The sequence below is a fragment of the Pristiophorus japonicus genome, chromosome 10, assembly GCF_044704955.1.
Source record: "Pristiophorus japonicus isolate sPriJap1 chromosome 10, sPriJap1.hap1, whole genome shotgun sequence".
Lineage (NCBI taxonomy): Eukaryota > Metazoa > Chordata > Chondrichthyes > Pristiophoridae > Pristiophorus > Pristiophorus japonicus.
In genome coordinates, this window is record NC_091986.1 from 191,905,158 (window position 1) to 191,930,313 (window position 25,156).

At 45.2% G+C, this 25,156-nt stretch overlaps 1 protein-coding gene across 1 annotated transcript; it reads left to right on the forward strand.

Moving 5' to 3' along the window:
- The first annotated feature begins 3,528 nt into the window (after positions 1-3,528).
- LOC139274885 (nucleoside hydrolase-like) lies at positions 3,529-17,142 on the forward strand. The gene is made up of 6 exons (XM_070891609.1): positions 3,529-3,583; positions 5,439-5,629; positions 9,494-9,673; positions 15,400-15,511; positions 16,097-16,233; positions 16,795-17,142. Exons 1-6 carry the CDS (start codon positions 3,547-3,549, stop codon positions 17,140-17,142), a joined length of 1,005 nt encoding a protein of 334 aa, XP_070747710.1. The 5' UTR covers positions 3,529-3,546.
- The last annotated feature ends 8,014 nt before the right edge of the window (positions 17,143-25,156 follow it).

Consider the following 25,156-nt stretch of genomic DNA (forward strand, 5'->3'; position numbering starts at 1 on the left):
AAGTACTAGGGGATGCTGACTATCAGGCCCCGGGGATTTATCAGCTTTCAATCCCATCAATTTCCCTAACACAATTTCCCGCCTAATAATGATTTCCTTCAGTTCCTCCTTCTCACTAGACCCTTGGTCCCCTAGTATTTCCGGAAGGTTATTTGTTTCTTCCTTCGTGAAGACAGAACCAAAGTATTTGTTTAACTGGTCCGCTATTTCTTTGTTCCCCATTATAAATTCACCTGAATCTGACTGCAAGGGACCTACGTTTGTTTTCACTAATCTTTTTCTCTTCTATAGAAGCTTTTGCAGTCAGTTTTTTATGTTCCCAGCAAGCTTCCTCTCATTCTATTTCCCCCCTCCTAATCAAACTCTTTGTCCTCCTCTGCTATATTATAAAATTCTCCCAGTCCTCAGGTTTGCTGCTTTTTCTAGCCAATTTATATGCCTCTTCCTTGGCTTTAACACTACCCTTAATTTCCATTGTTAGCCACGGTTGAGCCACCTTCCCCGTTTTAGTTTTACTCCAGACAGGGATGTACAATTGTTGAAGCTCATCCATGTGATCTTTAAATGTTTGCCATTGCCTATCCACCGTCATCCCTTTAAGTATCATTTGCCAGTCTATTCTAGCCAATTCACGTCTCATACCATCGAAGTCACCTTTCCTTAAATTCTGAATTAACTGTGTCACTCTCCATCTTAATAAAGAATTCTACCCTATTATGATCACTCTTTCCCCAAGGGGCGCTTCGCACAACAAGATTGCGAATTAGCCCTTTCTCATTACATCCCAGTCTAGGATGGCCAGCCCTCCAGTTGGTTCCTTGACATATTGGTCTAGAAAACCATCCCTAATACACTCCAGGAAATCCTCCTCCACCACATTGCTACCAGTTTGGTTAGCCCAATCAATATGTAGATTAAAGTCGCCCATGATAACTGCTGTACCTTTATTGCACGCATCCCTAATTTCTTGTTTGATGCTGTCCCCAAACTCACTACTACTGTTTGGTGGTCTGTACACAACTCCCACTAGCGTTTTCTGCCCTTTGGTATTCCGTAGCTCCACCCATACCAATTCCACATCAGCCAAGCTAATGTGGCATTAATTTCCTCTTTACCCAGCAATGCCACCCCACCTTCTTTTCCTTTCTGTCTATCCTTCATAAATGTTGAATACCCCTGGATGTTGCGTTCCCAGCCTTGGTCACCCTGGAGACATGTCTCCGTGATGCCAATTACATCATACCATTAGCTGCTATCTGCGCAGTTAATTCGGCCACCTTATTCCGAATACTCGTCGCATTGAGGCACAGAACCTCCAGGCTTGTCTTTTTAACACACTTTGCCCCTTTAGAATTTTGCTGTAATGTGGCCCTTTTTGCTTTTTGCCTTTGGTTTCTCTGCCCTCCACTTTTACTTTTCTTCTTTCTATCTTTTGCTTCTGCCCCCATTCTATTTCCCTCTGCCTCCCTGCATAGGTTCCCATCCCCCTGCCATAAAGAAATTATTCTATATCCTTGACTGTCCAGTCAGCCTTGCTAAGTCTCTCTCGTTGTGTTCATGTAAGTCCCAGGATCTGGGAATTCAGAAGATACTTCTTTACCCAGAGAGTGGTGAGAATGTGGAACCCGCTACCACAGGGAGTGGTTGAAGCAAATAGTATAGATGCATTTAAGGGGAGGCTAGATAAGCACATGAGGGAGAAGGGAATAGAGGGTTATGCCGATAGAGTTAGATGAGGAAAGACTGGAGGAGGCGCGAGTGGAACATAAACACCGGCATGGACTAGTTGGGCTGGATGGCTTGTTTCTGTGTCGTATATCCTATGTAATCCATTTTCCTCACATTATCGAGCCTGGTAATTAGCAAAGTTCATGATGTAATGATTAGAGCTGTGCCACACTGTGCAATGTATATTGTAAAAATAAGAATATTTGATGTCAATCCTTAAAATTTGCTCAGTCCTTTTTTAAACCATCAAGTTTGTTGTGTGCTTATTTTTCAGCCATCTCTTGTGATTCCATTGTCCAACTCAGAGTGTAGGCTGGCAAATTAATTCCAGGTCTCTGCTACTCGGTAGTTGGTGTAGGCAGATTTAACTGCCCCTGTTTACTGGCATAAATGATGATGACAAGGATACTCATTTAGTAAAGTATTACAGTTTATTAGACACACAACGTATGCATTAAACAAATGTGGATTGGTTAAAACACAGGTTTTACTTCCCGTACAACCAAGGATGACGGAGCGCGCTGACTCGAGATTGCTGGGCTTTCTTGGCTGGTCTCTCTTTTCTTTGACTTCTCCGAAGTAGATCAGGGGTGTTATGTATGTAATAACTCGATTGACTGAATCCTGTAAACTCACTCCGGTGCAAACCTGGCAAAGTGCCCACAGGCTTCCTTTATATACCTGGCCCGCACACATGTGCGTACAGCCCAATGTCCTCCGACAGTGGCGCCCCCTGGTGGCTAGTAACCCGAAGCATACATACATGACAACATCCCCCTTCAAGATCTTAGTATCAGTCTTTTTACAAGTTAAGATCGTCCGGGACTTTCCACTCATGAATATTTCATCTCAGCTCAACTCCAGTTCTGGGCAAGTGTTCTGAGTCAGTTATAGATTGAAAGTCAAGATTCAGTGATGACAGCAGAGTCCTCTGATGAATGAATATAGGTTGGTTGGTCACTGATCGTATCTTCCGCAACTTGGTCCAGTTCATCCGTGTGCCGCTGCTTTATCTGATCAACATGTTTCCTGCATGTTGCCCATTTTTGAGCCTGACACTAAATACTCTGTTACTCTCCTTGACCGATTCACTTGGGACCTTGACCATAATTTAGCACATACATAGGATTGTTAACAGAGATGTCGTGTGACACCGCAGCACAATCGTGTTACCACTGCTGATTTTGACGTCTGTTTTCAACACGATCGTTCAAGTTAGGATGGACGAGAGAGAGCTTGGTCTTGAGACCTCTCTTCATCAATAGTTCAGCAGGGGAGACCCCGGTAAGCGTGTGGGGTCTTGTCCTGTAACTAAGCAAAATGCTTGACAAGGGGTCTCAAAGTTAATATTTTTTATACCTTTTACAATGCATGATCAACACGTTCCCAATCCCAATATCATTAATGTTTGGCTGGAGCTTGGCGTGTTCAGTTGACGATTGGTTTGTCATGCACCCAACCTCTGGACCTGGTCTTATTTCCTCTGGCTGCTTCGTGGTCTCCTGTTGGTAGTTCATGCCAGCACCTGCCTCCATCTTAATTGTTCATGTGGTTTTCAGAGGAGAACCTTTTGTCTCCTTAAAATAACAATGTTGCATCATACTCTAGCAATTCAGCAGCTTATAAGACTGGCCTTGTGATTCTATCCTACAGAGAAAAGCATAGTCTAGTGAAAATGACTACAGGTATTAATTGTTCAATTAATACAGCTTTTAACCTCTCCACCAGTCACTGGGGGACACTAAAGACAACTCAGGCTGATCTTTTTATCTACTTGTCAATAGAACTGAAACTGAGAACATAGTGCGTTAAGAAAACATGGCTACACAAAGACGGCAAGTTGTGACCCAGAAGGGTGAGTGTTAAGCTTAAGAAAGAGAAAGGAAATTTGAGGATTAGCCTTTATAGTTGTATGTTACTAATAATAATAACAACTTTTATTTATATAGCACCTTTAACGTAGTAAAATGTCCCAAGGCGCTTCACAGCAGTGTTACAAGTCAGAACAGATAAATTTGACACCAAGCCCAGAAGAAGAAATTAAGGCAGATAAACAAAAGCTTGTTTAAAGAAGTAGGTTTTAAGGAGCGTCTTAATGGAGGGAAGAGAGGTAGAGAGGCATAGAGGTTTAGGGAGGGAATTCCAGAGCTTAGGGCCCAGGTAGCTGATGGTTGAGCAGTTATAATGAGGGGTGTTCAAGAGGCCAGAATTTGAGGAGCACAGACATCTCGTGGGGTTGTGAGGCTGAGAAAGATTACAGAGAAAGGATGGGGCAAGGCCATGGAGTGATTTGTAATCAAGGATGAGAATTTTGAAATCATGGCGTTGTTTAACTGGGAGCCAATGTAGGTCAGAAAGCACAGGGGTTATGGGTGATCTTGACTTGGTGTGGGTTAGTACACAGGCTGCTGAGTTTTGGATGACTTCAAGTTTACATGGTGTGGAATGTGGAAGGCTGGCCAGGAGTGAGTTGGAGTAGTCAAGTCTGGAGGTAACAACGGTTTGAATGAGGGTTTCAGCAGCAGAAAAGCTGAGGCAGGGGCGGAGGCGGGCAATTTTACGGAGGTGTGAAAAGGTCATTTTAGTTATGCCGCGGATATGTGGTTGGAAACTAATTTCAGCGTCAAATATGCCTCTCCGATTGCGAACAGTCTTGTTCACCCTCAGATTGATGCTAGGGAGAGAGATGGAGTCAGTGGTTAGGGAACGCAGTTTGTGGCGGGGACCAAAGATAATGGCTTCGGTCTTCCCAATATTTAATTGGAGAAAATTTCTGCTCATCCAGTACTGAATGTCGGACAAGCAATCTGACAACTTAAATACCAAGCAGGGGCCAAGAGAAGTGGTGGAGCGGTAGAGCTGGGTGTCGTCAGCGTACATGTGGAAAGTGACTCTGTGTTTTCGGATGATATGCGTTTCTCCAATGTGAAGTATTTTGGAATATTTTCTACATTAAAGGCTTTATATAACTCAGAAGTCAATGCTTATAGATTGAATAGCTGAATAAATGAACAAATAACTTGTTTGCACTTCATTGAAATTCTGATGATCCACACAGAAACCTTCCTTACCTAGAGATCAGCCATATCCTGGATACAAAGGTCTGGAGAAAGAGTCAAAGACATGTTTTGCCAGGTCTCCGCTCCCTTTATGTTGCACCGGAATGTTTGGGTTTCCTTTGGGTTGGATCTTGGGGGGGTTGGGATGGGGGTAGCAGAGCTGCACCTGCAAACATGTAAATGAGGCAGTGGGAACATTCTTTCTTTCTTGTTAGCCCATTGGACACTGAAGTGGAGGAGTGTCCGAATAAGGCGATATTCTGCAGGGGTCCCAGCAGGAGGGGTTCGGGCAGCTCAGAAAGTGAAACAGCAGGTTGTCAGAGAGCAGCAACCATAAGGCCCCAATGCCAGTGGCTGGGAACACAGCTGGAGGCCTGCAACTTTGCTCCAATTTCCTCCCTTTTTACCATTGCTAGGGTTTGTACCCTCGACCACATAGGATAGGAAATGATAGTGACTTGACCGACTGGGATGGATGTGGCGGGGTAAGACCAGTAAAACCAGTCCTATAATTTCTTAGTTCAACTAAACATGAATGTTGTTACTATAAACATTCTAAAAAGTACTCTTACAACCTTTAAGCTATAAATTATTATTAAACTTTACATTATTAAACAGTGTCTTTTTAAAAAAACACTCTCTGGTCTTCAGGTTCTAAGATAGCAAAGAAGCTTTTGCTCTTGGATGTCGATGCTGGGGTGGATGATGCCCAAGCCATTATGATGGCTCTAGCAGCTCCTAATGTTCAGATCCTGGGTATAATGTGCACTCATGGAAACACAGCACTTGAAAACGTGTGCAAAAATGTGCTTCGAGTGCTACAACTTTGTCAACGGATGGAGGTAGGTGACAAAGAGCAGAGGTACAAGTATCTGTGACTGTGACTCTTTGTGTCTTTTGTTCAGTAACAATTCAGTTCATAGGAGAACAAAAGGTATTTATAGCCCATATGTAGTCAAAATGCTTATTAATGATGGTAGGCCAGCAAACATTGAGTGTATGTGTGTGTGTGTATATTTCAATGATTTTGTCCGTGTTGAGTATATAAGTATGATGATGTCCCTTTTACTTCTGTTGTAGACTCTCTATTAAACCTGCATATTGAGCTAATTGAAAATGGATCTTATAGATATATTTAGACACATACAATCCATGTGTGCATGTGCAGATAAATATAACAACAACAACGTGTGTTTATATAGCGCCTTTAACATAGTGAAGCGCCCCAAGTTACTTCACAGGAGTATTATGAGCTAAAAAATTTGGCACGAGCCATATAAGTAGAAACTAGTGCAGGTGACTAAAAGCTTGGTCAAAGAGGTATGTTTTAAGAAATGTCTTGAAAGAGGAAAGAGAGGTATAAAGGCGGAGAGGTTCAGGCAGTGAATTCCAGAGCTTGGGGCCCAGGCAACAGAAGGCATGGCCACCAATGGTTGAGCGATTATAATCTATGTGTGTGTGTGTGTGTAGGTCCATACATTTCATGTGTATATGTGTAGATATAATTTTTAGGCTTCACTTTAAGTCCATTAAAATGTGTTACATATTTATTACAAGAACAACAACATTGCAAGTTCACATTCACATTTAAGAAATTAGATTTTTCTCCCTGGATTTTCCTCTTCCCAGTTTTCTTCCCTCCTATCCAGATGACCGAGTAATACAGGAAAGCAGTTTTACCAGTAGAGACAACCTTCCAAATTCTCCCTCCCCTAATGAGATGAGAGTGTCAGAAATGAGTGCTGATAAGCTATTCGCCTCTGCGAAGCAGGAGTCAAATCCTGTCCCTCATATTGATGTGCACTTTCTAGTAGAGGGTTTCTGAATAAGAACATAATAACATAAGAAATAGGAGCAGGAGTAGGCCATACGGCCCTTCGAGCCTGCTCTGCCATTTAATATGATCATGGCTGATCCGATCATGGACTCAAGTCCACTTTCCTGCCCACTCCCCATTACCCCATAATCCCTTATCGGTTAAGAAACTGTCTATCTCTGTCTTAAATTTATTCAATGTTCTGGCATCCACAGCTCCCTGAGGCAGCGAATTCCACAGATTTACAACCCTCTGAGAGAAGAAATTCCTCCTCATCTCAGTTTTAAATGGGCGGCCCCTTATTCAAGATTATGCCCCCTAGTTCTAGTCTCCCCCATCAGTGGAAACATCCTCTCTGCATCCACCTTGTCAAGCCCCCTCATAATCTTATATGTTTCCAATGAGTAGAGGCCCAACCTCCTCAACCTTTCCTCATAAGGCAACCCCCTCATCTCCAGCATCTTCTCTGAACTGCCTCCAAAGCAAGTATATCCTTTCGTAAATATGGAAACCAAAACTGCACGCAGTATTCCAGGTGTGGTCTCACCAATACGCTGTATAACTGTAGTAAGACTCCCTGCTTTTATACTCCATCCCCTTTGGAATAAAGGCCAAGATTCCATTGGCCTTCCTGATCAATTGCTGTACCTGCATACTATCCTTTTGTGTTTCATGCACAAGTGCCCCCTGGTCCCGCTGCACTGCAGCACTTTGCAATTTTTCTCCATTTAAATAATAACTTGCTCTTTGATTTTTTTCTGTCAAAGTGCATGACCTCACACTTTCCAACATTATACTCCATCTGCCAAATTTTTTCCCACTCACTTAGCCTGTTTATGTCCTTTTGTAGATTTTTTGTGTCCTCCTCACACATTACTTTTCCTCCCATCTTTGTATTGTCAGCAAACTTGACTACATTAGAAACATAGAAACATAGAAACATAGAAAATAGGTGCAGGAGTAGGTCATTTGGTCCTTCGAGCCTGCACCACCATTCAATAGATCATTCACCTCAGTACCCCTTTCCTGCTTTCTTTCCATACCCCTTGATCCCTTTAGCCATAAGGGCCATATCTAACTCCCTCTTGAATATATCCAATGAACTGGCATCAATAACTCTCTGCGGCAGGGAATTCCACAGGTTAACAACTCTCTGAGTGAAGAAGTTTCTCCTCATCTCAATCCTAAATGGTTTAACCCTTATCCTTAGACTATGTCCCCTGGTTCTGGACTTTCCTGCATCTAACCTGTCCAGTCCCGTCAGAATTTTATATGTTTCTATGAGATCACTTCTCATCCTTCTAAACTCCAGTGATACAGGCCCAGTCGATCCAGTCTCTCCTCATATGTCAGTCCTGCCATCCCGGGAATCAATCTGGTGAAGTTTTGCTGCACTTCCTCAATAGCAAGAACATCCTTCCTCAGATTAGGAGACCAAAACTGAACACAATATTCCAGGTGAGCTCTCACCAAGGCCCTGTACAACTGCAGTAAGACCTCCCAGCCCCTATACTCAAATCCTCTAGCTATGAAGGCCAACATACCATTTGCCTTCTTCACTGCCTGCTGTACCTGCATGCCAACTTTCAATGACTGGTGTACAACGACACCCAGGTCTCGTTGCAGCTCCCCTTTTCCTAATCTGCCGCTATTCAGATAATATTCTGCCTTCGTGTTTTTCTCACCAAAGTGGATAACCTCACATTTATCCACCTTGTACTGCATCTGCCATGCATTTGCTCACTCACCTAAGCTGTCCAAATCACCCTGCAGCCTCTTAGCGTCCTCCTCACAGCTCACACCGCCACCCAGCTTAGTGTCATCTGCAAACTTGGAGATATTACACACAAGTCCTTCATTTAAATCATTAATGTATATTGTAAATAGCTGGGGTCCCAGCACTGAGCCTTGCAGCACCCTACTAGTCACTGCCTGCCATTCTGAAAAGGACCCGTTTATCCCGACTCTCTACTTCCTGTCTGCCAACCAGTTCTCTATCCATGTCAGTACATTACCCCCAATATCAAGTGCTTTAATTTTGCACACCAATCTCTTGTGTGGGACCTTGTCCAAAAGCCTTTTGAAAGTCCAAATACACCACATCCACTGGTTCTCCCTTGTCCACTCTACCAGTTACATTCTCAAAAAATTCTAGAAGATTTGTCAAGCATGATTTCCCTTTCATAAATCCATGCTGACTTGGACCTATTCCGTCACTGCTTTCCAAATGCGCTGCTATTTCATCTTTAATACTTGATTCCAACATTTTCCCCACTACTGATGTCAGGCTAACCGGTCTATAATTATCCGTTTTCTCTCTCCCTCCTTTCTTAAAAAGTGGTGTTACATTAGCTACCCTCCAGTCCATAGGAACTGATCCAGAGTCGATAGACTGTTGGAAAATGATCACCAATGCATCCACTATTTTTAGGCTACTTCCTTAAGTACTGTGGGATGCAGACTATCAGGCCCCGGGGATTTATTGGCCTTGAATCCCATCAATTTACCTAACACAATTTCCCGCCTAATAAGGATTTCCTTCAGTTCCTCCTTCTCACTAGACCCTCGGTCCACTAGTAAAGTTTCCTGCTTTCTCTCTGCCTCCTTTTTTCAATAGTGGTCAGGATGTTTGAAATCTGGCTGATTTTCTCCCTTCCTATTCGAGTTGCGCAAATCCTATTGTAGCTTAGCATATGCAACAATACTGAATCTGGGAACCGCCTGATTTTTACAGCTCACTCACGCAATGTACATTTACCAACTAAGCTATTCAGGGGAGCTGTTGTTTCAAATTATTTTCCATCTTTCTTGCACTTTTATGGTTTTTAGTGAACAGCAGACATGATGTATGCTTAGTGTTTCTGAAAACTATGTTTCCATGTGTGTACAGATCCCAGTCTACCGGGGTGCAGGTACCTCTCTCCTGGGAGAACTTCTGCATGACCCTGCTTACCATGGAAAGGACGGGCTGGGTGATGTTCCAGACCCTAACGCTCCCGGGCTGGAACACATACAGGCTGAGCATGCGGTGAATGCCATGGTCAGGATAGTCACTGAACATGCCGGTGAGGTGAGATGTGCAGGCTTTGGGAAAGCCAATTACTTTCAATATTTACTTTGGGAGCACATTGCTGGTTTAAATGCAGTAAATTTCAGTGAGCTCGGGCTACAAATTCAGTATAGCCCAGTTTGAGGCGGTGACACCGCCTGGTCGCTGAATTTAGCGCTGGCCGATGTTTACCGCCTCCAACCAGGATATTCACTTTGAGCACACCAAGAGGAGGCCTAAGGGGAAGTGTTCCACATCCCTCTAAGGGCACTAACCCTGACTCCTGGGGTGCTATCGCGGGAGCGCTGCTGAAGATCTGGCTCTAGGAAACCAGCATCCCAGTGCCTAAAGGGGAGGTCAGCTGGACCACCCGAAAAGTTACAGAAAAGCCAAGGCAGCTAAACAACATTTTCCAGCATCTAGAATAGATGCATTAATGGAAAAAAAACATCATATTAACTGCCCACCTGCTCCCCCTCGGACATATCCCTCTGGTAGCTTCTCCGTGATGTCTGCTTTCCCTGTTGGAAATAACACCAGGTGCTACGGCAGGCGAAAGCAGTCAAGTTCGCGACTGCGGCACTACAGGAGCGTTGCACACTCGGTGACATCACCAAGTGGGTGGCGCTAGAGTGTGCAGCTCTACCTGTTAGCGCCGCCGCTAAACCTCTGCTGAAGGTCGCGGGAGATGCTGCCCGCGCGGCGCTCGGTCGGTAAGAGCTTAACAGCCCATTAGTGTCCCTCTCAGGCGCTAACAGGTGGTGCAAAGGTACTGAATTTCTAGCCCCTGGTCTTTTGCATTGGGGCAGAACTATGTAAGTGTCAGGCAGAGACGGGTGTATCTCAGGAGAGGCGCAAGCGATCGAGAAAATTTGCTCGTAGAGATGTTTCAGCGTAAAACCAGCATAAATGAGTTCCACGCAAATTTCGTCAGGAAAAATATGCTCCTATGCCATAGTTAATCCAAAAAGTTCCATGAAATTCTGGGTCAGCTAGTCTAATCAAGAACAAGTCATAATTTGCCTGATGAGGACAAGAATATTTGGCTGTCTCGATTACAATGTGAACTAATAATTCACCAGTTGTTGTAAATAAGGAAGAAGAGCTATTGTATGTGTAAAGTCCTTACTCTACAGCACAAAACCACACGAGGCACATTCTGGGGACAAGGTCACTCTGTGACTTGCTCTTTATTCACAGGACTCCAAAAGTGATGACCCTGCATGGGACCTCCCTTTATATACCTGGATGAACAGGTATGGGCAGTCTCCCACAAGTTCACCCCCTGTGGTCAAGGTGTGCATCTAGGTTGAGTGTGTACAGTAATACAGTGGTGTTACATTGTGGTTATATACATGACATCACCTTCCCCCAAAGTCTTATTAGGACCATAGGTTTAGTCTTTCAGGTGGTCTACACTCCCTCGTGGAGCGCCGCTGTTGGGGCTCTGGATTTGGACACTGAACGTGAGTGTCTGTCATCTGTGGTGATTCCGTCCTGTCCGGGCTGACCGCAGGGACTGTGCATTCTTCTGATTGCTCTCGTGGCTCGTTCACTGGCGGTGGTGTAAGCTCCATCTCATGGTCTTCTTCAGGTTCCTCCGTGTCATTGCTGAATCTTTTTTTTACTTGGTCCAGACGCTTACGGCATATCTGACCATTGTTGAGTTTTACCACGATGACCCTATTCTCCTCTTTGTCAATTACAGTACCCTCAAGCCATTTGGGCCCCATGGCGTGATTGAGGACGAATACAGGATCATTTATTTCTATACATCTCCCCCTCGAATTACGGTCACGGTACTCGTTTTTGGACTGGCGCTTACCCTCAACTATGTCGGTCAGGACTGGGTGAATGAGGGACAACCGAGTTTTGATTGTCCGTTTCATTAGTAGATCTGCGGGCGGGACCCCCGTGAGTGAGTACGGTCGGGATCTATAGGCCAGCAGGAGGCGCAATAGGCGGCATTGTAGGGAAGGTCCTTGAATCCTGAGCACACTTTGCTTGATAATTTGGACCGCACGTTCCACCTAGCCATTGGAGGCCAGCTTGAACGGCACTGTTCTGACGTGGTTGATGCCATTGCCCAACATAAACTCCCGGAATTCGTAGCTTGTGAAACATGGGCCATTATCACTGACCAGGATGTCCGGCAAGCCATGGGCTGCAAAGATCGCACGTAGGCTTTCCACAGTAGTGGATGTCGTGCATGAATTCAGAATGATGCACTCGAGCAATTTCGAGTACGCATCTACCACAATGAGGAACATCTTTCCCATGAACGGGCCCGCGTAGTCACAGGCTGAGTTGGGCCTCCCTGGGGGCATTACCCAGCTGGGCACACGTCGTGCACCTGCGAACACAGTGTTCCAGGTCTGATTCGATTCCAGGCCACCAAACGTGTGACTGGGCAATGGCCTTCATCAGCACGATGCCTGGGTGCTCGCTGTGGAGTTCCCTGATGAATGCCTCCCTGCCCTTCTGGGGCATAACTACCTGGCTGCCCCATAGTAGGCAGTCGGCTTGGATGGAGAGCTCATCCATCCGTCTGTAGAATGGTCTGACCTCCTCAGGGCACCTAATCCCCAGTCAGGACACATTTCTTAATCAGGGATAGGAGGGGATCTCTGTTTGTCCAGATTTTGATCTGGCAGGCTATGATGGGGGAGCCTGCGCTGTCAAAGGCCTCGACAGCCATGATCATCTCAATGCTTTGCTCCGCTGCCCCTCAGTGGTGGCCAGTGGAAGCTTGCTGAGCGCATCTGCACAATTTTCAGTACCGGGCTGGTGCCGGATGGAGTAGTCATAGGCAGCCAGCATGAGAGCCCATCGCTGAATGCGAATTGATGCGTTGGCATTGACAGCCTTACTATCTGACAACAGGGATGTTAATGGTTTGTGGTCTGTCACTAATTCAAACTTCCTACCAAAGCGGTACTGATGCATTTTTTTTACACCATAGACACATGCAAGTGCTTCCTTTTCGACCATCCCATATCCCCGTTCTGCTTGAGAGAGTGACTGGAGGCATAAGCCACACCTTGTAGTTGACCCTCAGCATTGCCCTGTTGCAACACGCACCCAATCCTATAGGACGATGCATCACATGTTAGAACCAATTTTTTACAGGGGTCGTACAGGAGCTAAGAACACACATTTAGACTTCTTGAGTCGCAGACCTACCCGGTCCAGTCAGTGTAGCACCTCCTCCAGGTTGTGGAGGTGTTCCTTGGTGTCTCGACCCGTGATGAGGATGTCGTCCTGGAATATGATCGTTCCAGGAATGGATTTGAGCAGGCTTTCCTTGTTTCATTGAAAAATCGCAGCCGCTGATCGAATGCCAAACGGGCACCTGTTATAAACGAACAGTCCCTTGTGCGTGGTGATGGTGGTCAGTAGTTTAGATTCGTCGGCCAGTTCCTGGGTCATATAGGTTGAAGTGAGGTCCAACTTGGTGAACAGCTTGCCGCCTGCCAGCGTGGCAAAAAGGTCCTCCGCTCTCGGGAGCGGATATTGATCATGTAGTGATACCCGATTGATGGTGGCCTTGTAGTCGCCACAGATCCTGACAGAGCCATCCGCTTTTAGGACTGTAACGATGGGGCTCGCCCAGTTGCTGAATTCAACGGGTGAGATGATACCCTCTCTCAATAGCCGGTCCAATTCGCTCTCAATTTTTTCACGCATTACATATGGCACCGCTCTGGCTTTGTGGTGCACTGGCCTGGCATCCGGGGTGACGTGTATCACTACTTTAGTGCCTTTGAAAGTCCCGACGCCGGGTTGGAATAGTGAATCGAATTGTTGTAGGACTTGTGAGCACGAACTTCGCTCCACAGATGACATTGCGTGAACATCCCCCCCATTTCCAGTTCATCTCGGCTAACCAGCTCCTCCACAACAGTGCAAGACCATTGCCCGGGACAATCCAGAGCAGCAGCCGATTCACTAACCCATTGTGTGTGACAGCCAACATTGCACTGCCTAGCACCGGAATGATTTCTTTAGTGTAAGTCCGTAATTGTGTCTCAGTACGTGCTAATTTGGGTCTACTGGCTTTGAGTGGCCATAGCTTCTCGAATTGCTGAACACCCAGTGTCCAGCTCCATGCATACTGGGATACTGTTTAATCAAACCCTCATCATCATTGGTGGCGTTTTGGTGTATGAACTGTGAATATTCGCCACATGGATCCGCTGAACCTCGGCGTCCATCAATTTGCCCCAAAAGTCATCCTGCCTCAAAGAACCTTCTTCTGATCCATCCGCCTCATATATTAGTCTGGTTGCAGGCTTCCTGCACATTCGAGCTAAATGGCCACTGAGATTGCAGTTCCTGCACACAAACTGTTGAAATCTGCAAGATCGAGCTGAGTGTTTTCCCCCACACCTCCAGCATGAGTTAAAGTTTCCATTGTTGGGAACAACGGGACTATGACCAGGCATTCCGCGCTGACTGTCCCTTTGACTGCTCTTGAGTACCCTATAGTGGGTGTCAATGGCCCCATCCTGCGCCGCATTGTCCACTGTGATGGCGTAAATGTCCGTTCAGCCTGCCATTGTCTCTGTTGAAATCCTACTCTGGGGTCTATTGCTGCCTGGGGAGTGTCGGACTGCCCTTGCCTGCCTGCGGGGCTCTGAGTCGCCTTGATGATATTGACTCCCTGATCCATCGCCGCATGAAAGGCAGAAATGCGCGCGTGTATTATTTTCGTCTCTTCCTCTCCTGCCATGAAAGTTTGAGCTAACAACGCCGCCGCTTCCAAGGTCAAATCCTTGGTCTCAATTAATTTGCAGAAAATTCCCGCATGACCGATACCCTCGATAAAGAAGTCCCTTAGCATCTCCCCCCTGCAGGCGTCTGTGAACTTAGAGGCTGGCCAAATGCTGGATGTCTGCTATGAAGTCCGGTATACTTTGTTCTTCACGACATCGGTGGTGTAGAATCTATGTCGGGCCTTGCCGGTTTGAGGTGCTCCCCGATCAATTTGCTAAGTTCTTCAAAGGTTTTGTCTGCCAGCTTTTTGGGTGCTAGTAAGTCCTTCATGAGCGTGTATGTCTTTGGTCCGCAGCTGGTCAAAAGATGAGCCCTTCGCTTGTCGGCCGCTGCATCCCCCAGCCATTCTTTCGTAACGAAGCTTTACTGAAACCTCTCTATAAAATCGTCCCAGTCTTCCCCAACACAGAACCGTTCTTCTGTGCTACCGGTGGCCATTCTCGTAGGTCATGAATTCCCGTTTCTCGTCACCAATGTAAAGTCCTTACTCTACAGCATGAAACCACATGAGGCACATTCTGGGGACAAGGGGTCACTCCGTGACCTGCTCTTTATTTACAGGACTCCAAAAAGTGATGACCCTGCGTGGGACCTCCCTTTATATACCTGGATGAACAGGTATGGGCAGTCTCCCACAAGTTCACCCCTTGTGGTCAAGGTGTGCATCTAGGTTGAGTGTGTACAGCAATACAGTGGTGTTACATTGTGGTTACATACATGACAGTATGGAGATTTAAATTGTCTCTAATAACAAAACATTTTATATTAACAGTTCTTAAGTGGGTTGAATAGAGTTGAATACTCATTGAACTTTTGTAAATGTAACATGTGATGCAATAACTTGGAAAAGTCCACAAACAATGTAACAGTTTTTAATCCGATTGTAAAACTAATTCTTCATCCCATTATAATATACAAAGGACTGAATACCTCACTGCTGTTATCCTAAATCCCTTTCCATCATCTTGTAGGTCTCCCTTGTTGCTGTTGGACCCCTGACCAATGTGGCCCTAGCTGCCAAAATGGACCCCACTTTTCCTTCAAAGCTGAAGCGTTTGTATATCATGGGAGGAAACATGGAAGGTATGCCATACAGCCAGCTTTACTGACGAAGGGTCATCGACCTGAAATGTTAAATCTTTCTCTCCGCAGATGCTGCTTGACCTGCTGAGATTTCCAGCATTTTCTGTGTTTATTATAGCCTGCTTTACTGTCCTGTCTGAGATTATTGGGCACATTCAGCTCGCTCATCTGATAAATGCCCTGCCTCAGTGTGGAACTGAGTCAGGCAGGCAGCTCCCACCATCTATCTCCAGTCTGGTTGATTTAGAAAAGTCTATCAAATCGAGTTCCGGCCTCTAAATTCTATCCAGTGACTACTGCAGTAAGTTAAAGGTGAGGAAAGGCTTGTGCTCCGTTCTGCTGTCCCCATGACTAAATATCCTGCCAGGAAATTGTCCTGACACGTGAAGAATGGGTGAGTCATCAAAGGGCTAAGTATGCATGTCAAGTCATGTGACATCATCAGCACCGACCCGCAAACGAGCAACTTTTAAAGCATCAGGGTGATTTATTTGGGGGTTTTTTGCTTGACAGCCATTGTAATGGCCACTCTGCATTCGGTCAATTTTGTGCTCTCGAACTTTACCCCGATTGCTTTATTTCCAGCCAGAGGGAACGTGAGAGTCTGCAGCGAGTTTAACTTTGTCACAGACCCGGAAGCAGCCTCCATTGTTTTGAGCCACTTCACATGTCCCACTTACATTGCCACCTGGGAATACACTCTCCGCCATCGATTGCCATGGGTAAGTTGTTCAAAAGATGCAAAAACGATCTCAAAACAAGAATTTGTTGCTGCACCTGCGCATTCTGTTCTATGTTATTGGGCTTGTCAACATAGGAATTAGCATTAGCACAAATGTTATCATGCTTAGTTTCCTATCAAATAGAATACAACAAAATCCGTTCTGGTTTCTTCAATCCTTTCACAAAAGCAAACCCAGTTATACAAATCACAGCGGCCATAGATTTTGAATTCTGTCGAGCCCTCCCTGCTGGTTATCTCTGAAGATCTAAAATAATTACTTATTTTTGTGTGCTGCCAAATGGAGGGAAAGATGCATGAAGAAAGATTGACGATCCTCTTGAAAAGAGAGGACTGAGAGGGGGACTGGAGTGACAAATGAAGAACAACAGAAGAAAATAGGAAATGCAACAGCATCTTTTTTTTATCAAAAGGGTGCCATTATATGGAACAGGTTACCAATACAGATGGTGGAACAAGAATCCTTAATGGGCTTCAAGAAGGAAGCAGACAGTCTTCTCCTGCCTGAGGTTTCTATATCACAATGTTTTTTTAATTGCAGGAGTTTTTTAAGAAGTGGATAAATCTAGATACTGAAAAGGCTCAATTCATGAAGAAGATAACTGCCCTGACTGCCGACTATAGCCAAGGTGATCAAGGCAGTAAAGAGTTGCATTTTGGGCAAGGGTTTTTGCCCTGTGATTCATATGCAATGGCTGCTGCAATTGATGAGTCTATTGTCACAGAGGAGGCACAGTATGGGGTAAGTGTGGAATTGCATGGATCATTGACCAGAGGGATGATGGTTCTGGATACCCTCGACCTACTGAAACTTAAACATAAAGCTTTTGTCTTCTTGAAATGTGATATGGAAAAAATTAAGGAGCTGCTGATGAATGCTGTGAAATAGGATTCTGCAGGCTGCAAATGAAAGGAAAGAGCGAAGAGGCAGTACCAGGGCCCTACATTTCATATAGTGTGAATGGGCATTTATACTTTAATGGAATTTAAACTTAATTTCAACAATATGCTGATACACTCCTAATTTTTATCTAGCATTAATAAGCTGAGCTTTTAAATGGGCACCTATTATAACCTGATAAATATAATATGGAATCATTAAAATGCTTGTGAATACTTTGAATGCCAAAATGAACAACAGGTAAAGAGTTAAATAAGAGACCTGCATGAATATTGCGAAGATTTGTTTGATTATCTTTAGGAACTGGGGAGTATTAAGCAGAACTTTCCCTTGGGAGATTAAACGGATGGTGTAAGAAAAATGGACTGGAATTTATATTTTTGTCTCTTTTCATGACTCTGCCCCTGCATCAGCTCATCTGCTGCTGAAACCCTGATCCATGCCTTTGTTACCTCCAGCCTTGACTATTCCAATGCTCTCCTGGCCGGCCTCCCATCTTCCACCCTCCAAAACTCTACTGCCTGTATCCTAACTCACACCAAACCAAGTTTACCCTAACCCTGTGCTGGCTGATCTACATTGGTTTCGATCCGGCAACGCCTCAATTTTCAAATTCTTATCTTTGTTTTCAAATCCTTCCCTGGCCTCGCCCCTCTCTATCTCTAACACCCTTCAGCCCGACAATCCTCCGAGGTCGCGGTGCTCCTCCAATTCTGGCCTCTTGCACATCACCGATTTTAATTGCTCCACCATTGGCGGCCGTGCCTTCAGCTGCTGAGGCCCAAAGCTCTGGAATTCCCTCCCTAAACCCTTCTGCCTCTCTCTCCTCCTCTAAGATGTTCCTTACTTTTGGTCATCCATGCTAATATCTCCTTTTTGTGGCTCGGTGTCAAATTTCGTTTGATAACGCTCCTGTGAAGCGCTTTGGAATTTACTACATTAAAGACACTATATCAATGCAAATTGTTGTTGTTTATTAAGATGCCTAATTTGGCTGTGATTACATTTTGTTTGCATCAGAAGTTTGCATTTCAAGTTATCTGAACACTACGCGAAGAACAATATAGTTATGGGAAGCTGTCTGCATTTAATCTGATATAGTAAAATGCTACACTTTGTACAAATGGGCTTTGTTTGTGTTGAATATGGTGTATTGGCATTGATTTTCAATAGAAACTGGCACATGTTATGAATCAATAGAAAATAAAAGTAGCATGTAATTAAATTGTTTTAAATGTATTTATTTCCATGAAACCTTGAATCGGTGGGGAACGGAGATGGCGGGGGTTGACGGTGTGAGATTGCGAAGGGGTGGGGGTCAGAGTTTGTGGGGGCGGGAGTTAGAGATTTCTTCGGCGGCGGGGGGTGGTTCTGGAGATCGTAGGTGAGTGATCGTCGGGGATCTCGAGGGGGATAGGGGTTGGAGATTGTGCGAGGTGAGGGTCGGAGATTGCATGGGCGAGGGTCAGAGATTGCGAAGGTATAGAGTTCGGAGTTTATTGGGGTGGGAGTTGGAGATTTCTTTGGGGGGGTTGTCGGAGATCGCAGGAGGGTGAGGGTCGTAGATCATGTGGGTGGGGAAGTCGGAGATCGCGGGGTGGTACAGGGGTAAGCTTGTTGGGCCTGGAGGAAACATTCCTGCTCCTTCCGGCCCACAAGCAGTGCCGTAAATTCATTTACCTTATGGATCCAGCCCTCTCGCCTCCTTTGTCGGCCGGGATTCCCGACTCCTGGGAAACCCGGCCGACATTAGCTAACAGTAAAAAGGACGCATTTGCTGACAACAAAACTGCCTCGGGCAAATTTCAAAAATCGCACGACACATGCACAGCTTTGAAGACGGTGAAGAGGCGCATGCATCCTGCGATTTTTGCCTCTGGCAGCTTCTTCCAAGCCGCGCGTGTGTCCTTCGAAAATTTCATAAAGCCGTTGAAGGCGGACATGTGCAGAATGGATGACTAGGCAAAGAATCCATTACCACAAGGGGACAGGTACAGCGGGATCAAGCACAGCATTCAAAACACCTATGCAAACACCAAAGCCCTATGCATTTGTAACAAGGTTTCCTTACTCTTATACGCCAACCCCCTTGCAATAAAGGACAAATGCCATTTGCCTTCCTTATTGCCTACTGTACCTTTATACTGGCTTTCTGTGTTTCTTAAACAAGGACATCCATATCTTTCTGAACACCAACATTTGAAAGTTTCTCACTATTAAAAAAATTATCTGTTTTTCTATTCTTCCTACCAAAGTGAATAACCACGCATTTCTCTACATTATACTCCATCTGCCACTTACTGCCCACTCACTTTGTCTATCTATATCCCTTTGCAGAAGCTTTGTGTTCTATTCACAGTTTACTGTTCCACCTAGCTTTGCATCGTCAGCAAACTTGGATACATTACACTCGGTCCCTTCACCTAGGTCATTAATATAGATTGTAAGTAGCTGAGGCCCCAGCATTCATCGTTGCGGCACCCCACTAGTTATAGCCTGTCAGCCTGAAAAAGACCTGTTTTCTGTCCATTAAAAAATCCTCTATCCATGCTAATACATTACCTCCAATCCCATGAGCCCTTATCTTGTGTAATAAGATGTGGCACCTTATCAAATGCCTTAATGAAATCCAAATATATTACATCCGCTGGCTCCCCTTTATCTACCCTGCTAGTTACATCCTCAAAAAACTCGAATAAATTTGTCAAACACGATTGCTCTTTCATAAAACTATGTTGACTCTGCTTAATCATGTTATGATTTTCTAAGTGCCCTGATATCATTTCCATAACAATGGATTCCAGCATTTTCCTGAAGACTGATGTCAGGCTAACTGGCCTGTAGTTCCCTGTTTTCTCTTTCCCTCCTTTCTTTAAAAGCAGTGTTACATTTGCTACCTTCCAATCAGCTGAGACAGTTCTAGAATCTAGGGAATTTTGAAAGATCAGAACTAATGCATCCACTATCTCTGCAGCCATCTCTTTTAGAACCCTAGGATGTAGGCCATCAGGTCCGTGGGATTCGTCGGATATTAGTCCCATTAGTTTCTCAAGTATTTTTACTCTACTTATATTAATTGCATTAAGTTCCTCTCCTTCATTAAACCCTTGGTTCCCCACCATTTTAGGTATGCTTTTTACATCTTCTACCCTGAAGACAGATACAAAATAATTAAAGCTTCTGCCATTTCCTTATTCCCCATAATAATTTCTCCTGCCTCAGACTCTAAGGGACCAATGTTTACTTTTGCTGCTCTCTTCCTTTTTACATATTTGTAGAAGCTCTTACAATTTGTTTTTATATTTCTTGCTAGTTTTCTCTCATATTTTATTTTTTTCCTTTTTATCAATTTTTTGGTCATCCTTTGCTGGTTTATGAAACTGGCCCAGTCCTCAGGCTTGCTACTATTCACAACATTATAAGCTTCGTCTTTCAATCAATGCTATCCTTAACTTCTTTAGTTAGCCACGGATGGATCACTTTTCCTGTGGCGTTTTTGTTTCTCAATGGAATGTATTTTCATTGAGAATTATTAAATATTTTTTTAAATGCTAGCCACTGCTTATCTACTGCCATACCTTTTAATCTATTTTTCCTATCCACCTTAGCCAACTCGCCCTTCATACCTCTGTAATTTTTGCTTTATTTATGTTTAAGACTCTAGTTTCGGACTTAGGCAAGTCACTCTCAAACGTAATGTGCAATTCTATTGTATTATGATCACTCTGCCCCAGAGGATTCTTTATTACTAGATTACTAATTAACCCTGTCTCATTACATAGAATGTGGTAGTGATAGGGGATTCTATAATTAAGGGGATAGATAGCGTCCTCTGTAGCCAAGAACGAAAATCGCGAAGGGTCTGTTGCCTACTCGGTGCCAGGGCAAGGGATATCACATGATGGCTGTAGAGGAGCTTGGAAAGGGAGGGGGTAAATCCAGTTGTCGTGCTCCATGTTAGAACAAACAACAGAGGTCGGAACAGGGAGGCGGTCCTGCTGAAAGGGTATCAGGAGTTAGGCGCTGAATTAAAAACAGGACCTCGAGGGTAATAATCTCTGGATTATTGCCCGAGCCATGTGCAAATTGGCATAGAAGCAGACAGATTAGGAGAATTAACACGTGGCTAAAGGGCTGGTGTGGGAAAAGGGGTTCCTTTTCATGTGACACTGGCACCAGTTCTGGGACAGGAAGGAGCTGTACCAATGGGATGGGCTCCAACTGAACTGGGTCCTAGCGGAAAGTGGGAAAAGCTTTAAACTAGTAAGATGGGGGAGGGGTCTATAAGAAATGTAACCAGTAATATAAACAAAACAGGAAAAGAAAGCATAGGAAAGAATAAACTAAGGGAGGGCATTGATGGCAAGGGAATAGAGTTATAGAACAGGAATCTAAAAAGATGGTTAAACATAAAGTGAGAGGAAAGCCTATTGAAAATGAGTTAAACTGTCTGTACAGCAGTGCACACAGTGTCCATAATAAAACAGGGGAGTTGGAGGCAATAATGCGTCGCGATGAACCAGACATAATAGGGATTACTGAGACATGGCTACAGAAAAATCAGAATTGGGAATTAAACATATTTAGAAAAGATAGAGAGGGAAACGGGGGAGGTGGAGAAGCTGTACTTATTAGGGATAACATAATCACAGTAGAAAAAAGTGACGCAGCTAAAAGCAAAACAGAAATAAAATCAATATGGATAGAGATAAAAGATAATAAAGGATCAATCACACTAATAGGTGTCATCTACAGACCACCTATTAATGGAAGGGTGCGGAAGGAAGAAATATGCAGACAAATTCGGGAAATGGGTAAAAAACATAGAATAATAATCATGGGTATTTCAATGACCCCGATATTAATTGGACAGAAGAGGTAGGTAAAGGTGTCAGATATTCCTTACGACCTCACAACACACACAGACTCCAAGATGGCTATTAACTCAGGAACTTGTCAGGTGACACTTCTCCCTCCTTAATGAAGAAGGAATTATAACAACATAGACATAGGAACTAACCGGAACTAATCACAGCGTTATGGATGTCATGTTCTACGTCACATGTCACATCCTTTAAAAGCCTGCTGTGCTTCAACCTTGGGGGAGTTCGGATGTACTCTGCAGGTCTTTAGAGTTGATGTGAACATCTGTACAAACATCTTGACCATACTGTGACTGATTGGAATTAAATAGGTGTCTTCATCGGGATATTCATTCTTTGTGACCAATCGGTGGAAAACAGAGAGCTATTACAATGGGGCCTGTCCTTTCTCACCCATTCTTGATGACCAATTACATGCAGCAGACTTGAGATCGCTGAAGGCACGCTCCACTGCACTATGTGCCCAATGTTAGACGTGCCAGACTGACGAGGAGGACCAGACGTTACACCCCCCGCAATACAGGGAGAAGCAGTCTTACCTCGACTTGCCCGACATCACCTGCTTTCGGAGACTGGGCTTCCACGAAGAGGTTATCACTGAGGTATGCCAGCTCATAAGGGGAGATCTGCAGCCTGCCAGCACCATCAGTACTGCACTGTACGTCGAGGTCAAAGTTACTGCAGCACTGTCGTTCTACGCGTCGGGTTCTTTGCAGGCCTCAGCTGGCGACATTTGCTGTCTGTCTCAGCATGCCACATGTTGCTGCATTAGACAGGTCACTGAAGCTCTGTGCGCACATATGATGGACTTGATCACCTTCCCCGTGACCAAGGAGGCACAGACTGAGAGGGCTCTAGGATTATCCAGAATTGCCAATTTCCCTAAGGTGCAGGGAGCAATAGACTGTACGCACATCGTGATGCGGGCACCATTTCAGGATGCAGAGGTTTTCAGGAACTGCAAGGGATTCCACTCCCTGAGTGTCCAACTCGTTGTCGACCACCAGCAAATAATTATGGCAGTGAATGCTCAATTTCCAGGCAGCATCCATGATGCTCACATCCTGTATGAGATCACTATATCTGACTTGTTTAACAATCAGCCACAAGGTCAATGCTGGATGCTTGGTGACAAAGGATATGGCCTTGCACCTGGCTGATGACCCCACAGCGTCACACCCACGCTGAAGCAGAGAGGCGATACAACGAGAGCCACAGAGCCACTCGCAATATCGTGGAGAAAAGCATTGGAGTGCTTAAGCAGAGCTTTAAATGCCTGGACCACTCAGTAGGCAAGCTCCAATACCACCCTGAGCAGGTAGCTCAATTCGTAGCGGTGTGCTCCATGCTGCACAACTTGTCTATCAGGAGGGGACAAGAATTGCCTGATGAGTCTGGCAGGCCACCTCACCACAGAGAGGAAGAGGAAGACGAGGAGGCGGATGCTGACGTTGGCCCAGACAATCAGGCTGATGCTGAAGCCATGCCCCTGTCCCCTGTAGACTGCATGAAAGGGCCCGTGGTGGCATGATAGCTGCAAGAGCCTTACATGAGGAGCTCATCAATGAACACTTTGCCTGAAAGAACGTTGGTGGTAGTTACAAGGCTGACACGTGGCTGGGTGTGCAGGTCATCATCATCATCATCATAGGCGGTCCCTCAAACGAGGATGACTTGCTTCCACAAGAGTTCACAGATGTTTCAATGAAGTACCCGACGTTCCAGTCCTGATCACCAATTGAGGGGATAGAAGATGTCCGTGCGTAGATTTTTTTTAAACGTGTGGTGACCGTTGCACATCAGCCACCACATGGGCTCGACAGAGCTGGGCCTTTATCCAGTAGCAAGGGTTGAACCAGGACGAATGGAGACCTGCTCTGCTGCACGGACCTAGTGCGCACACATATCACAGTGTGGGCTGGCCTGTGCTGCCTCTGGGCCCTCGACTCTTCTGGGCCCTGTACCCTCATTTGCCGCACTTTTTCCCACGGTGTTCCATGGCCCGGCGCTCCAGTTCCATTTATAGCCCCGACCTGCGGTGGTGTTCTCACACACCCCTATTAACTCTACAATGATGCATTGGCTAACTGTGCACATCAACATACATGTGCATGATTAGCTTTGGCAAAGTGATTTAAATTTCGTAGAAGTACTGCCATAAATAGCAGTGGTATGGAGCTACGGTGCACAATAAAATTCGAAATACAAGTGCTGGAACAGGAAGATGGTTTAGGTCCCAGATTTTATGATTCAGTTTGTGAAATTCAAATATGGTGTGGCCAGATTTTGAGTCCAACACAAAACAATCGTTCCTATATTTACAGGGGTTCAAGAAGCAATTATCAGTTATTCAGCATTGTTGGAAGGATTAACGTTGAAGTGCCAGTTGTCCTAAATTATGCAGGTCATACATCAATGGTGGGCATCACCTTGGTGACAGTTAAAGTTTAAGTTGATTGAATTTAAGTGTGATTATACCCTTTGATGTTAAGGAATCACCAGTGTGTAACGGTGCAGCTATCTGAGCCAATGCGCAACAAGGTTTTGTTAAAAAACATTTAAACTGAACATTTGTCTGAAATCATCAATATTTCTGTAAAAAAACAACCCTGCCCCCCCCCCCCGCTTTGCCTCCCCACCTCTACCCCTTCCCCTCCTGACTCCAAGCCACCTGGCCGAGGAGTTCCTCAGGCGATGCTTCATTGGGGGACGGGGGGATGACGGCCGAACTGCTGCTTAGACGGATACGGGAGAGGACAGTCCCGAGGTGGGAACGTGCTCCGAGCCAGAAGCAAGATGTTGCTGCTGGCTCTCGTGTGTGATTGGCAATGGGGGTGCGGCACCTTGGGGTGCAGTGCCGCCTCCGGGACCACTGGGAGCCCTCTGCCACCAGTGTTCCTGGCTACCAGCTCCAGAGCCTCCTCCATCCCTTCTGTGTTATATCTTATTTGTTGGACAAAAACTCGGAGCCAACTATGTTCTTGGTGCTTAGTAGGCTTTGTGCTGATGGTGAATCTCCCTCGTGTCTCCCAGAACAGCCAAACAAGCACACACCACAGCCACATACGCCTTCAGTGCCTCTCAGCTCCCTCTCTCTCTGTCTCCTATTCTGCGCATGT

Coding starts and splice junctions, on each gene's coding strand:
- LOC139274885 (XM_070891609.1), top strand. CDS start 3,547: ATGGCTACACAAAGACGGCAAGTTGTGACCCAGAAGG. Junction 5,630..9,493: donor AACTTTGTCAACGGATGGAG/GTAGGTGACAAA, acceptor ATGTGTGTACAG/ATCCCAGTCTACCGGGGTGC. Junction 9,674..15,399: donor TCACTGAACATGCCGGTGAG/GTGAGATGTGCA, acceptor ATCATCTTGTAG/GTCTCCCTTGTTGCTGTTGG.